Below are 15,491 nucleotides of genomic sequence, written 5' to 3'. Positions count from 1 at the left end.
ACGCGCCTTATCAGGCAGGGGCATGTCTTGCTGGTGGACCACTGTGTCCCCGGCATCCAGGACAGGGCTGCGAAGCACTAGGTGCTGATAACTCTGTGTTCCAGCATCCCTGGTACACAAAGTGTCTGCCTGTGATTCCCTGGGTCTGCAAAGAGGTGGCATCAGCTTCCCAAGGTCAAAATCTGTGGTCTAGCTGTCCTGGCCCAGGTTATGAGACAGCGTCTGCCCAGATGGGGCCACAGAATCAGCGGAGGCAGGACTGCATGGAAGGGAAGACACATAATGCTTTCAAGCCATTACACTTGTTGGTCCCCTCATGTGGAATAGCCTTCCTTCCTCGGTTGCCTGGTAAACTTCTATTTGCACTTCAAAACCCAATTCACATAGTGCCCTTTCCTGAAAGCTTTCCAGGCAAAATCAGTGACTCCCCTTGCCTCTCGCTTACACTGCACACCAGTCAGACCACCTAGGGAAGCATTAGCCACTTGCGGGAGGCCTCCAGGCTCTGACCTCCATGCTTCCTTGCTCCGGATCACGTTCTGGTGCCAGAGAGGACCCAGCCTGGGGCAGGTCCTGACAACACTTTCCAGCACACCACCGAGAATGCACTCTCGTGCTCCTCCCTACCCCCCACAACTGACGGCCCAAGGAGCACAGGCGGTGCATTGGTTGGGGTCTCTCAGGGACAGGGGGGCCAAACTGACCTGGACTCGGGGAGAATGTCTCTGGGTGGGACTCTGCTCTCTCTTTTCAGCCTGGGGAGGAGGAGGGAATGGGGGCCCCCTTGGCCTTCTGGTTTGTCCTGGGCTGTCCTGGAGGCAGGAGCTGCCTACCCCTCGGGCCTGGTGCTGCTGTCTGCCTATAACCTCACACTCTAATTTGTTGTTGTTTTGTTTCTTAAGCTGTGGCCTTTTACTTGCTTTTGCTGATGGAAATGAGAAGTGAAGGGCTTGAGAGAGGTGATTATGTCCATGCTGGCTGGCTTACTAGGGACTTTGGGAGCCCAGTGGTATGCAAGAAGGAGTGACAGGGGGACAAGGATGGCACTGCTGGGGGAGACAGGGTCTGTGGGCTCTGTCCTTGGGCTTCAGAGAACGAGGTGTGAAGCCGTGGCCACAGCCTCCCTCACTGCTGCGGGTGAAGGACCCCCCCCCCACCCCCCGGCTACTCCCCTTCCCCAGAGCGCTAGGTCCTGCCTGGTCCAGTGACCCTCTCAACAAACTTTATAGGGGAGGACAGGACAGGGGTTCACAACCCCATTGGACAGATAGGAAAACTGAGGCCCAGAGATGGCCTCACTCTCCTGGCAAGCTGTGGGGCGAGAACTCAGTCTCCTGACTTCCCACCTGAGAACGGGGGCTCCGGCTTCAGCACCCCGGAGTCACATTTCCTTTTATTCACGGAGAGGAGCTTCAAGAGGCAAGGGAACCTGATCAAAAGTGAAATCCGCAATGCCTGTCGATTCAGAGCTCGCCAATTCACTTCCGCAAACATTTAGCACGTGCCTGTTAGGCACCAAGCTCTGCTTTCATCTGGGAACAGCCATCAGCTCCCGATTCTCCTCGTGAAGGGAGGGGCGTGGCAGCCAGGCCCATCCACAGCTTGGGCCAGGATCTGGGTGCTCTGTTGAAATTTACTTCTCCATTTTCTTCTAAAGCCAGCAGGTACACTGCCCTCACTAAGCTTGCCTTTAATATTCAAATGAGGGGATAAACCCTAGGTACCCAGAGGGCCAGGTGGCCACAGGAGGAGCTGCCTTGTGTTTAAAATCTGCCTGTGGACCCAATCTGTGAAGGGGGTAACCCCTAGAGATGAAGCTCAGGGCTGGACGGATGTGCAGGTTAGGGGGCTGGGGGTGCAGCACATGCATGCGGGCTGCCACGTCAGGAGGGGCTCCCCTTCACAGGGGAGTGTTGCAGCTTACAGTGCTGAAACGTCGCTGTGGGCACCGGGGTCCGTGGTTATGTCTTGGCATTTCAAGATGGGCTCCCCCCACCAGCGAGGAACCAGCCATCGCTCACTGGGTGGGCTCCGTTCTGGTTCCCAGCGGGAAGCACCGAGCCAGGCAGCACTGGCAGAACCCGAGGACCTACCACGTCAAGGGTCCACCAGGCTTCCCGGTGGGGGCACTTCTGGGGCAGGGGGTGAGGAAACAGCCCCTTACAAACTTAAGCAGGAGGAAAGTCCTGAGATTAAACTGACATCCCAGTGAGGGATCATCTCAAGCCACTGGTTCTACGATTCCACCACAGTGACCCCGGAATCTTGTCCTCTGACAAAGTCACAGAAGGCTGGGGGTGGGGTGACTTACTCCTTTCCCTCTGAGAACTGCTCCTGGTGGGAGTGCAAGGGCAGGTCTCCCGAGTAGGGGCTGGAAGGACCCCAGAGTCGCTCCCCGCAGAGGCCCTGGTTACCCACCCAGGCGGGGTCGGGGCCTTTGGTGGGCAACTATCAGCATTTCTGAGTACTTTCCAAATGTTGTAAACTTGGCACAACTGACAGGTTGGGCATGAGCTGGCTCAGGAAGCAGCCCCTTCCCCAGGGCCAAGGCTGCTTTCCCCAATCATCCGGTTTAAGGCAAACCCCTTCCCCTCCCAAGAACTCAGGCTCTCTTCATTCTGCTTTCCACACTCAAGCTGCAGCCCTTGGGCTAAGATGGACCACTGAGCCTTGGCCTCTGCTCAAAGGCTAGACAAGTTGACCGAAGCGTACACTGCAGCAGCCCCAACCGGAGACAGGCTAGCAGCTTCTCCTCCAGAGGGAACAGGGTACCTCCGAGCTACAGCACCTCTCCTCAGGCCGCACCCCCCTCCCTCCCTGTGGAACAGAACGGACCAAAAACCAACCAGCACCCTAGAACCATCCACCCTTAGACTGGAATACGGAAGGCAAAATACGTGCTGCGTGGGCCTGAGTCCCGGATCCAGCAACCGCGCGGGCATCGCAGATCAACCACAGCCCCCTTCCTGCTGAGTTAAGACTTGGCCTCAAGATCCTTCTCAAGCCAGAGCTCCAGGAAGCCAGTCCTCATCAGTCCACATCAGCACCTGAGAGGAAGCCTGTTTTCCATCGTTGAGAAGGTAGAAGCACAAACGGGCACTTCTAGGACCAGAGTCCCAGGGTCTGCACGTGGGACCTGTACTGCCCATTCCCACACGATCATCCCAGGAGGGAGGTGTGAGCACTGAGCCTGGGATGCTAGCCTGACTCTCCTGGCTGCCCCGAGGGCCCCATGTCTGTAGCTAAGACTGTGGCTCAGAGACTTTTTGGCAACTGGGGCTACATTAACCCTGCTGCCCCCAGTAGAGCTGAAAGACCCCCAAGGACCACCAGTCAACCCAAGGCAGGAGGAGAAGAACAGAGTCCAGAGAGGGTGAGGCAGAGAGGAGGCGGGGGAGCAGAAAGAAGGGAGTATCCTTTTGAACTCCCTCTCAGTTTCCTCACTGGCCCCCTTACCTCTTTAAACCCCTTCTGACTCACGCTGGAACTCTGACTACATTACACCTCTAACTAAAATCCTCTATGGGCTTTTCGTATGCTTTGAGGATCAAATGTGAATTCTGGAACCTGACTCACAAGGCCTGCCAGGACTCAGCCCCACTTCCCTCTCTAGCCTTGTCTCCACTGCAAACCCCTCAACCCCACTCTGCCCCAATACACTGAACTGCGGTTAATCCCTGGGCCCTGCACTGTGTCCTCGCTCAGGTTTGTGGCAGAGACTGCTGTGTTCCCTAGAAGCTATTTCACTCTTCTTCCTTAATACCAGAATCCTGTTTTTAGCTGGCACATAGTTACCTGGAATAAAGACATTTCTGAGGTTCCTTGCAGCTAAAACTGGCCACGTGAATAAGGTCTGGCCAGTGGGGTCTAAGTGGAATATCATGCATGACTTCTGAGAAGTGTTTATTAAAGGGAAGAGGTGGTGGAGGGGGAGGGTATAGCTCAGTGGTGGAGTGCACACTTAGCATACACAAGGTCCTGGATTCAACCCCCAGTACCCCCATTAAAAAAAAAACTAATTACCCCCCCTAAAAAATACTAAAACCAACCAACCAAACAAACAAGAAGAGGTGTGTTCTTCTGGGATGATTATGTAATGGCTGGAGCCTGAGCAGCCTTCTTAGACTATGAGTTAGTCTTACGTTGAAGAGGATAGAACATAAAAAGAAACTTGGATCTCTAATACTATGGAGCCACATCCAGGCTTTGTTCACACTAGAGAGAAACACAAATTCTTATTTTGTTTAGGCCATTATTATTGTGTGTTTTCTTACATTTGTGCTTGCTTGCTTTCTTAAAACTACTCGATTCAATGTCTAAGCATGTCATTTCTCTGCCTGCACTATACTTCCTTCTCTTCTTTTACCCAGCTAATTTCATTTAACTTTGTAAGACCCAGTTCTGGTGTCCCCGCAGGCAGGACTGGCAGCCTGTCTTTGTCCCCTCATAGCAGACAGACATTCCCCTTCTCCAGATAAGCACCTGTCCCCTGATGCTCAATGGGTTTGAGTACTGGTTCACTCTTCCTCAGCTGGACCATGAGCATCTTGAAGGAGTGAGTCTATATGTACATCCAGGTGTCTGGTGCCTAATCCAGTGCCTGAAGATCAGTAAATGGGGAGGGAGGGAAGAGGAGGGGGTGATGCAAGAAGTCCCAGCAACTCTCTGGGGGATCTAATATCATTTCTTTCACTGATCAGCAGATCCTCCAGCAGGAAGCTTCACTGGTGAAGAGGAAGAGAAAACCACTCTGGGGAGTGACAGAGTAAGAACACCAATGCCCACTATTTCTAAAACTTCCAACTGTATAGCGTTTACCAATTTACAAGGCATGTCCATATATACACATTATCCTACTTAATTCTAACAACCTAACTCACTGGGCACTGTCATAATCCCAAGGGCTCAGAGGGCTGTCACTTGCTCTAGGTTACACGGCTGTCATGCAGCCCAGCAGGACCTGGAAATCAGATCTTCTAGCCTCGCGTCCAGCAACACAGGTGCCTCCTCCAGCCTGCACTGCACAGGGGCGTTAGGAAAGCAAGCCACGTGCAAACCACACATAGGCTGGTGCACCCAGCACATGCACGGGCTCACACCCACACCTGGTGTGCAGATGCGAGGGGCTCCAGATGTTCCAGTGGCATTTTCACTAGAGGTCAGGGGTGATGTCAGAGGAAGAGGTCGGGGGCGGACCATGCAGCCACTGCATGCAAACACTCTGCCATCGCTCAAGGACAGGGCCACCTCGAGCAAGTGCAGGGGGCGCGGGGAAGCAGGGAGGGCTGGGGACAGGCGGCAGCCAGAGGGAGTGCACATGCTTGCAGAAACCGCGCCAGGCTGTCACTGGTACCAGTTACTTAGTGCATTCACCTCCCCCGGAGCGAGAACAGGACACTGTCAGGCTGAGAGACGGCAGCACACAGCATGTCCGTGGTAAACAATTTATTTTTCTACCTCAGTTGCTTACAGGGGTAAAAATAAAACGTCACGAGGTAGAAGCACAGATGAACTATTCACAGAGACGAAGAAAACGCACAACGGCTGAACCGTCTGGGAGGCAAGCATACGAGGACAAGTTCACCAAAGCGAAGCAATTCACAGCAGAACAAAATAAAGAAGGAAAAAAGCCATGTAGATTTAAAAAGAAACAAAAAACAGCACTTGTGAAAAGGCCCATGGGAAAATAAAAGGAAACTAACCAATGATTGCAGCAAGCATCTTTAATGAGATGAGCCAAACCGCACAGGCTGGGTCTGAAGGACACTGACATTCAAGCGGATGGATCTGCTCACGTCAAATGCATCCAACGGAAGCACACGGGGCACTTCTCACAAACCATGAGCGTGAACAAGGGGTGACCCTTGAGGGCCCAACTGAGCTGTACTTCATTAATCTAAGAGAGCAGGGAAGTGGAGGGTCAGGGTCGTGGGATAAGAGAGCCCTTCTGGGGGTGACCATCAGAAGTGCCAACCTGATCAGGACAGACCCTCTGTGTTCGTCCCCTCCTACCCCGGTGGGCCAAGAGACCCTTGATGCCAGCAGGGAATGCAAGGCCAGTGGGCAGGGAGGTGAGGGCAGAGATGCTGGGGAAAGAGGGGCCTGGCGTGGACTGGCACCTACAGGGCCTGAGCTGTGGCAGCACCTGGGTGACCCCCCTGGCCCTTTCTGAAGACAGGTGTGTATCATTATGGCAACAGTCACTGAGGGACTGGCCCCAGAAGACAAAGACAACCAGATAATGCTTACGTCGTTTTTCTTCCAGATTACATCTTCCACATCAGTACTTACAGAACAGTCTGTGTGTTATGTGTGTGTTTACTTCTGGGACCATCCACCATGGAACACAGGTGCTCCAAGTCACACAGCTCCACCCGCCGTGGGCACCAGCACTTTGAAAGCTCACCCACGAAAGGCCCCAACAAGCCTATTTGGTAGTTATTTAAAATAATTTGATGGCGTCTTCCTAGATTCCCTTGAGGAGGCTCTACACAGTTTGTGAGAAGTTTCCTTCTGGTCCCGTTACATTCTAGAGGGGTGGTGAGTGGCCAAGGTGGGGAGTGTTCACAGTGCATACAAGAAGCAAAGTGGGAAGGGACTAGAGAACAAAATTATTAAAAACAAAACAAAACAAAACTGAATGAAGCAATGAGGACATGAGTCTTTTCCAAGAATTGAAAAATGAGCAAAAGAGCACTCGTTCAAACAGGCAGCCAGGACAGTTTCAGTGGGCACTGACAGCTGGGGTGGCCCCGGCCCGGACTGGGTCCACTCTCTAGCAATGGTAGCAAACCCCAATTTGGAACGCCTCTCTTTAAGAGCTAGTTGATAAAAATTATGTCTTGTGAAATCGGCAAATAGTCTGCAAAGCGAAATAAGAACAGAAATTAACAGATTAAACCAAAATGAGAGTCCAGAGGAGGAGAGAAAGAGAGGGAACAGGGGAGAGCACTGATCAGGATCACAGTAACTCCAGCGCACACACCGACCTGAGGGCTGGGACGGGGCGCACACGGCAGACACGTGGGCTTGGGAAGGGGCCATGTCCACAGTGGCTGGTTGTCACTCAGTCTTTCTGGAAGAGAACTACTTCCTACTCTGATAATTATCCGAAAGTGTCCAGCCTTCTTACTCGAACATCTCATTTATTTTCGTAGACGCCTAAAGGTGGGCAGAGGCAGGCGTTGCTTAATACCCCCCGTGCGGCCCAGGAAGGGCGACTGCAACCCCAGGTCACACGGGTAAGACAGGGACACAGGCACCCAGCAGACGTGATACCTGACGGCCATTCACAGGAAGGATGAAGAGGAGGCGCCTTCCTGCAGGGGCCCCAGGACGCACGGTGTGGTGAAGACACAGGAGCGAGACCTCGGCAGCCTCCAGGACTGGGGTCCTGCTTCACTACCTCGCATCACCCCACAGGTGATGGATTCAGGAAGGGCTGTGATGGGATTCAGGATGTACCCACAACACTAGAGACTAGGCAGTGGGACGCGGGTGAGGTGGGCACCACTGAGGACGTGGGAAAGAAAGACCACAAAGAAAAAACACTGGCACGGTTTGGTGGTGACGGGACAGCTGCGCTGATGTCAGTGGCTCACGGGGTCAGCGGCGCCCTGACAGGGCTGAGGAGAGGGCGGAGTGGGGAGCCCCCCCTCTGCACCCCGGCCAGAAGGGCACACCCACTGAAGGCATTCTTTGCTGGCATGAGGCAAGAGACACAGGTCAGGATGTTCCAAAGCTTCCCTGCCCCAGCCCTGCCCCTGCGGCCAAGGCTCCAGGAGGGCTCCAGCTTGGTTCCTGACGGAAGCCTTGTATGGAAACCACAGGGGGCCTACCTATGCTCTGTGGTCTAGAACCCTCGGCTGCTGGAAGGGCCCCGACAGCAGAGAGAGCCACCTCTCCACAGGAGGCCACTCTTCCAGGGTCCGGCTTGGAAACCAGCCTGGCCCCTTCGGGAGGGCTGAGGGCGGTGAAGGCCAGCGACTGCCTACCCCTGCCCCGCCCAGGGCCACTCCACACCCTGACCCTCCCTGAGAGCAGGTGGCCTTACTCTTGTGGCCACTGATGGCCCCATTGTGGCCATTGGTGAGAAGAAACCAGAGGCTTCCAAGGTGTGTGTCGGATGGATCGGAACGGGGAGTTTGATGGCTAAGAGGAAACGGAGCAGCCAAGTTCCATGGGCCAGGCAGCCTCTGTCTGGATACCTTAATGTCTGATTTCTGTCCTATTCAAACCTAGCTGATTGCATTAAGCTGCAGGAGTTGGTGACAGTGATAAACAGATGGGCCCCGGGTATAGTCACCCCCAAGCCCATTCCATGTTTCTTGACCCCCTCCCCCCACCCCCAGCTCGTTTCCCAAAGTCCCGGCTTATGACGAAGCAGGGCTGGGTACATGGGGACCCCATCTCATTCTACCCAGCTTCGGTTGGTCACTTTGCATCTCTGTCTGTCCTGCATACATGTCTGTCTAGGGCAGACCCAAGGTTGCAGGCCTGGAGACAGAGTTCTAACAGGTGTTTCCTGGGCTGGTTCTCAGCTGAGATGGCAGCCTTAGCATGGGGTCCACTTAGTCACCCACCCCCAAATTATCCCACGTTAGGATCCCTAATTCTGCCTGCTGGAACTAGTGCCATATTGAGGGGCAATGGCAATCTGCTTGTGAAGGGAGGCTGGTTGCACCAAGATGCAGAGCAGTGAGGCGCTCTCAGTGACCTGGGATGTATGACCCTGCATATCTTCTTGTCCTCTGGAGAGGAAGCTAGGGGAAGAGGGGACAGGAAAGGCTTCCCTCAAACTACCACCAGCTTCTGTACTGAGCAAGACAAAGAATAAAGAACAGGGATGGTGACATGGAAGGTCTCCCCAGGAGAGGCAGTGCACGCGTGCATGTGTGTGGGGGAACCAAGCACCCTTCATCATAATACACCTCTCTTTGTACTCTGGAACAGCACCATCCGACGGAACTGTATGTGGTGGTGGAAATGTTCTGTATTCGGTGCATGCAGTGGCCACCTGCCACATGTGATTGCTGAGTAATTGAGATGTGGTTAGTGCGGCTGAGGAACTAAATTTTCCATTTTACTTAATTTAAATTAATTCCAATTTAAATGTGAGTAGCTGCACGTGGCTAGTGTGATCATACTGGACAGATGGAGGCTAGAGGGATGATGGGGTGTGGCTGTTAAGACCCAGACCACCTGGGTCCAAATCCTGGCCCTGCCTCTTGCTGGTTGTGTCCCCTTGAACAGGGGTTCCTCCCTCTCCAGACCTCAGGGCCCTCATCTGTCGATGGGAAGATCTAACGGAGATGCAGACCACGCCTGGCCCGGTGCTGGCTTCCCTGCTTGTGTGCCTGCTGTCCTGCTTCGAGCAGCCACGTGCTGTAGAAGCGATGGGCAGGGCTCCCTTGGAGCAGCTGAGGATGCTTGCTGAGGGCCCCATCCTGATGGGTAAACTGCCCAGCCCCAGGGGACACACTAGTGGGGAAGTTCCCCCGCTCATACTCCTACACCTGAACTTCTGCTATGGTACCTGCCATCCTTATTCCCCTCCCTCTCCAATCAGAAAGGGGCACAGACCCCAGCGACCAGACCGCCCAAAGCCCTCATTTACAGGAGACAGAAAAGAGGCCCAGAGATGCTGGGTGACCTGCCTGTGGCCATGGGCAGCAGGACAAGAGTCTAGGCTTCTGTTGCTGGTTGACGATCTTTCCCCAAAAGGGCATGGCTCTAAGTGTCCAAAATGTCCCCTGATCTCCCAGACACACCCTTCCCTACTCCGAAGTTCAGTGTGAGGCACATGTGGGGCTGAGCCCCTCACACACCACTCGCCCTGACCTCCCAGGGCCACACCCCCTGCCCCCTGCTGCCCTGCATCTCAGGCTGATGCTCCCAGGCCTCCAGGTTTGGCGGGACGACCAGCCAGGAGTGGAAGCCCAGCCCCTGTGGAGCCCCCTCCCACAGCACAGAAGCCAAGAGGACAAAACTCTGTTCCTAGTGCCTTCTCTAGAAAGCCCAGCTGTCCTTACAACACAGACGCCCTCAAGCACCCAATATACTCACGCTGTACTCGGGGTCTAGGACAGGCTGGCGGGCCCCCTCAGGGGAAGAGCAAAGGCCCATAAAACATCACTTCCTTCAGCTCTCCCCCTCCCCCATTGCTGCAGGACCACGCCCACCTCGGGTGAGGGTCCCATGACTCCCCGTGACACGGGACCTGGAGCAGCCTGGGCATTTGAGCGGGCATCATTGGGGGCTCTGCCTTGAGTCTCTGAAGCCCACATGGAGAGAAGGGAGCATTTAACCCTTCCAGCCCCAAACCCCAGGATGACAGCAGACCCAGACCCAACAGCACATCCAACACGCACGTCAGAAGGGCACCGGAACCAGAGGGAGTGGGAAGGAAGATGGGGTCTAGACAGGGGGCAGGCGGACCCTGGGCTCAGAGCTCCATCCCCTCCCTGGGAGAGACAACCCAGAAGAGAAAGAAGAGGGGGAGCAGAGGGCAGGGTCCTGCTTCAGTTCTTTCCCTCTCCTCCCCTCTCCCTCTCGGCACCAGTGAAACACGTCATTTCATCAGAAACAGGGCTGCATCCTGACCCCGGATGCAGGTGAATTTGAAATTCAGCACCTGTAGGTTGCTTAGTGAATGGATGTATGTATGCGTGGGTTCTCGTTAGGGGTCCCCCTGCCCCCCAGTGCAGCCCAGCTCCCGTGTTCCCAAGCCACTCACCTGGGAATTGATAGCCATAGCTAGGAGCAAATCCGGGGTAGCCTCGGCCATAGGTTGCCACAAAGTTGGGGTAGCCTTGAACACAGAGAGAAAGACCACGGTTGGTTAGTGCGGCTGCCTCGGGTGGGGGGACGTCCCAGGGAGGGCAGGAGTGAGGAACAGCCTGAGTTATTTTCCTCCACAAGATGATCTGTCTCCCGCGAGGGTCTACCCAGGGCCTAGGTAACCCCTCGCCTGTGGCTGGGGGCACTGCTGTCAACCTGCTGGTGATTAGCCCGTATTTGGGCAGAGAGACCCCCAAAGCCCACGGACTTTCTTGAACCTGCAGAGTAAATGCCATGTATTAGCTGTGGATCCCAGGCCTGCGCCTGGCGCTGACATTTGCAGAGCTTCCCCTGAATGTACTTTACCTTAAAGCTATTGACAGTAGGAGATTAAAGTCCTTGTCGTGCCTCCTCCTGACGCGGCAGAGGGGAGCGCCAGCACCAGACAGAGCACGAGTACGTGGGGGTCACAGTTCAGGGGCAAAACTTGGGGCTGAACCTCTGCCTCTGGGGAAACACTGGGCCTAGGGAGCCACAGCCGGGGGAGGAGGGGTCCGGGTCCCATGTCCCACCAGGGACACTCCCCGGGACCTTCCCAAGGCCCTGGGAGAATGGTGAGAGCCTGGCTGTACTGAGCACACACCACGAAGCAAGGCCCTAACCCAGAGCCTCGAGCCGCGACAGGCACTTCCCAGCGAGCATGTTTCTTTGGGGCATCTGTCTCAGCAGGTAACTTGGGGGGTGACTGGCCAACTGAGGACTGTTTGTGGAAACTGCTGCTGGACTGGGCATGGGGTGCAGAGGAAGACACTGGCAAATTCTGGTGCTCCTGTGGTCTTCTCTGATCTGTCACAAACCCCTCGTGAGATGCCTCTTCAGCTCCACCCTTTGCCGTGTCCACTCAGGCGCTCATTCTTCACGCCCGGCCCCCTGATTCACGCAACAGAGAAAGCTGGGGTAGCCTTCTAGGACTGAAATCCCACTGGCCACAGGAGATCCACAGCTAATACCCCCGTTTCCAGCCTGCCAAGCTCTCTTTGCCTCCCTGAACTCAATGTACAGGAATCACAATCTGGTAAAACACCATCCTGGCCACCCTCCCACCTGCCCTGGTCCACTGGGGCCACTGGGGCAGAGGCAGTTCAGAATCTATTCTGGTGTCAGCGGCAGAACCCAGCGCCTGCCCTGCAACCCCCACCACCAGCCTGACTTTTGCTTTGGCCTCCGAGGTGGGCACCCGTGGTTGTCTCCGGCTGCCCCGTGCCTGAACCCCCTTCTTGGTGTTTGAGTCTTGGAGGGAGGCCTGCCTCCCATCACTGAAGCAGAAACGCCTCCCTCCTGCTCTTGCCGGGCTTGGCAGCTGGGAAGCTGACCGTGAACCTGGGTTGTGCCACTGGAAGTCCTCCTCAGGGTCCACTGGGGCCACTGGGGCAGAGGCAGTTCAGAATCTATTCTGGTGTCAGCAGCAGAACCCAGCGCCCACTGGTGGCAACAGTGGCCCCCTGACCAGGTCATTCCTAGGCTGTCCCTTGGCTGGGCTGGGCTGACCACCCGGCTCCCCAGTTCCTGCCTGTTCCCCATTCTTCCTTCCAATGATCTTCTTTGATTCTTACGGTGGCCAGAGTTGTTCCTGTTGCTTTGTCACCAAAATGCTGGTAGGAGGCTGCCCTGATGGGTACGTTTGGGGCAGTCTCCACGTGCTCCAGCCCTAAGGCTGATGGTGGCATCTTTCCACATGTTATCTCCGTGGTTCCACACAGTAACTTAAACACCCTGTGCACAGGCCCTGGGGGGGCTCATCATTCACCTCCAAGGTGGACTCTCACACGTCACAAGCATGTTCTGACCCTGCAGGGAGGGCTGAAGGCCAGGATCATCCATCACATCCCAGCTTGGCTGAGTTAGCTTGCTGGTCTTCCTGCTGCTTGTTCACAGAGCTTTTAGCCCCAGAGGCCCAGAGATGGGACCCACTCTCACTCTCCTCCCTGTGTCTGTTGGTGTCATAGCTTCTGCCTTGACCCGAGGATCTGTCATCAGACCTGGGACAGAAGCTGGCTGCACTGGACATCAGGAGACAGGTTCCAGCCCTGCCTCTGGCCCGAGGCCATGCCACTGGGGTTCTCCCTTTATCTCTGGGAGCTTCAGCCTTCCAATCTGTAGAAGGCTCTGCAGGTCCCATGCAGCACTGATGGGCCCCCATTCTCAACTAGACCAGCTATGGCTCCTTTCTCTTGCTTCCACCAGAGCCCTCTCAAATCTGCAGTCACAACTCACTGGCCAATTCAGTTGCATTTACACCTCAAAAAGGGCTTGCTGCTTTTTCCTCCCCATGAGCTTCCCAGCACTAGAGCATAGCTGGCAGGAGGGTGACCTGGCAGCTTTGGCCTGGCTGCAGAGGGACAGACCCCAGTGAGACGCTGAGCTCTGGCACCTGATGGGGGAAGAAGAGGGACAGAGGGACAAAGAAGAGGGACAGAGATGGAGACTCAGGCGCCTTGACCGGACACAAATGTCCTGGCTCCTTCCTAGGTATTTATTTCATGGCTGGCCAGCCCAGTTCTCCAAATCAATCACCTGCTATCAAATCAGATCTTTCAGCACTAGATTTCTTACCATTATTTCAACAATATTGGTAAACGGATTATATGCAAACAGCCAGATCACTGCTGCCTAGGGGCTTTCCTAATGAAAAATGACTCCTTTGCCTCTAATGCTAGCACTGGGGGTCTTAAATATTTTAGTGTTAATGTGACAGCAAAAGCGTAAGCCCTTGTGCCACCTTCGAGACTCCCTAAAGGGCGGGTGGGGCGGAGGGCAGTGGACCACCCAGTCCCTCCCTGATTCAGGTCACCAGTACAATTCCATTGTATCTGCTTTCTTCTGGGCGCACTCTAGAGTCTTTAACAGGAAGGAAGAAAAGCATGGTCAAGTTCACCCCAATCTGGGGCATCACCCCTGTCTTCCCGACACGTCAATATTGTCTCCTGTACAACAAAGTGAGAATTTGGCATCTGCCCAAGTGGTAGATCTTAGCTCCACCACCCGCCCCCCATCGCCGAGCATCCTCTGGGTCAGGCAGATGAAATCATAAATTTATAATACAACATTACTTCAATTTTCCTCTTCATTTACTTCTGTGCAGCCCAGCTCTGCTGGAGCGGCTCACAGCCCCAGCCACACGGGGGAAACTGGCTGGCTGCATATCAATAGCACATTACAGCAGACCCACGCGGACGCTCCATCAAGCCACATTACGGTGAGATGACCCAGCTGCCACTTCCATTAGCAGCCGGGCCCCTCCTGCACTGGCCACTGCACCATTTATCTGCTCCAGTACTCTGGATGCCTGATCAATCCCACAGTAATTATCTCTTGTCACTCAAGAGAAAAAAACCAAGCCTTCTGCGTGGATGGCCCCCTTTCCTACAGACAAGCCTCCCATTGTGGAAGAAAAAGGAAAATCAGAAATCAATAAGAGAATCTGAATTTGCCAGGCAGCTCATTTTGGGGCCCCCTTTTTGGGGATCCTGGCTGAGTTCTCAGAATCGTGGTTCTAGTGCTTTGCTCCAATCTTAAAAGATGTGTGCATTCTAGACACCATGTGACATCCTCTCCCGGGCTCTGTTACTCAGCTACTCAGTCATGGAAAGCTGCTCCCACCAGGCCCCTGACTTAAAAGAGACAAGAGACAGGGCTGTTTATGCAGGGAGCTGGCCAGCATGTGACCAACCTGCCGCATGGTGTGCAGAGCGTTACCTGGGGCACCATGTCGGCTCTAGGAGGGCTGCATACTGATGCAACACCAGGTGCCAAGAGCCCTTCCCAGGCCAAAGTCTGCAAAGATGCTCGGGCCCCCAGAAGCATCCGGAGTTGCAGGGGCTCCTCCAGACCTGTGCTGTCCCATTACATTTTGACTTAATTTAAATTATATAAAAAGAAAACTTGAGTTCTTCAGATGCACGCGCCACATCTTAAATGCTCAACAGCCACGGGCAGCTAGTGGTGACCATCCTGGAATCTTACACATCACACAGGATCTTTCCATCATCGCAGAAAGTTCTAGTGGACTGTGCTGTGCTAGAAGGAAAACAAAGAGCTGAATTTTGAGTCTCCTCTGTTTACCAGCAAACAGCTGAACAAACGGAGACTTCCCTGGGAATGACTTCAACAGATATTTGGGGGGAAGATAAATCCCAATTGAAAATGACAAATGAGTCTAGGCATGTGGCCGTATGTTCTAGCCAATCTCCTTTTGATCAGTGAATGCCAGCAGATTATAGCTCCTCATCCCGTCCAGAGCTATAAAAAAAATTTTTTTTTTTCTTTTTACTTTCATTTCAGAGGGGCTTAATGTCAGGGAACACTGGGACAGGATTTCACAGGGGCTTCTCAGCCTGAGGGCTAGTAAGAATGCCTCTGGCTCTCTTTAGCTGGTCAACAGTGTCTCTCCACTTCCGGGCCTCAGCAAAGAGGTATCTCTCTACCACTGGCATCAAACACATTAAATAGTGTGTGCCCAATGAGGTCAAGACAATTAGAGGCAGTAGGATTATGTGGCTGAGGGCAGAGAAGGCCAAGAGGAATCAGATGTATCAACAATAATCGTGTTTGCTTTTATTAAGTCCACTTCCATTAAGAAAAACCAGAGATTCTAGCGCATGGGGCCGGGTCACCGTGGGCACCTCTTTGCTGCTGTGAGGCACTGAACCAAG

At 54.3% G+C, this 15,491-nt stretch overlaps 1 protein-coding gene across 12 annotated transcripts in view; it reads right to left on the bottom strand.

The window, feature by feature from the left end:
* MSI2 (musashi RNA binding protein 2) overlaps positions 1-15,491 on the bottom strand; it is a 379,910-nt gene that overhangs the window by 40,059 nt on the left and 324,360 nt on the right. For 10 of the 12 annotated variants that reach the window (XR_010384428.1, XM_064494960.1, XM_064494953.1 and 7 more), the window contains one exon: positions 10,736-10,810. Coding sequence is in view for 11 of the 12 variants with exons in the window: in XM_064494960.1 (XP_064351030.1) it covers positions 10,736-10,810 (75 nt within the window). In the remaining variant the exon portion in view is untranslated. Of the gene's footprint in view, positions 1-265; positions 6,863-10,735; positions 10,811-15,491 lie in introns of those variants that run through there. The other 2 variants (XM_064494962.1, XM_064494963.1) reach the window with 1 other exon arrangement.

This window comes from Camelus dromedarius, chromosome 16 (genome assembly GCF_036321535.1).
Source record: "Camelus dromedarius isolate mCamDro1 chromosome 16, mCamDro1.pat, whole genome shotgun sequence".
In the NCBI taxonomy this organism is placed as follows: Eukaryota; Metazoa; Chordata; class Mammalia; order Artiodactyla; family Camelidae; genus Camelus; species Camelus dromedarius.
This window is presented reverse-complemented; position numbering and strand designations above follow the sequence as displayed.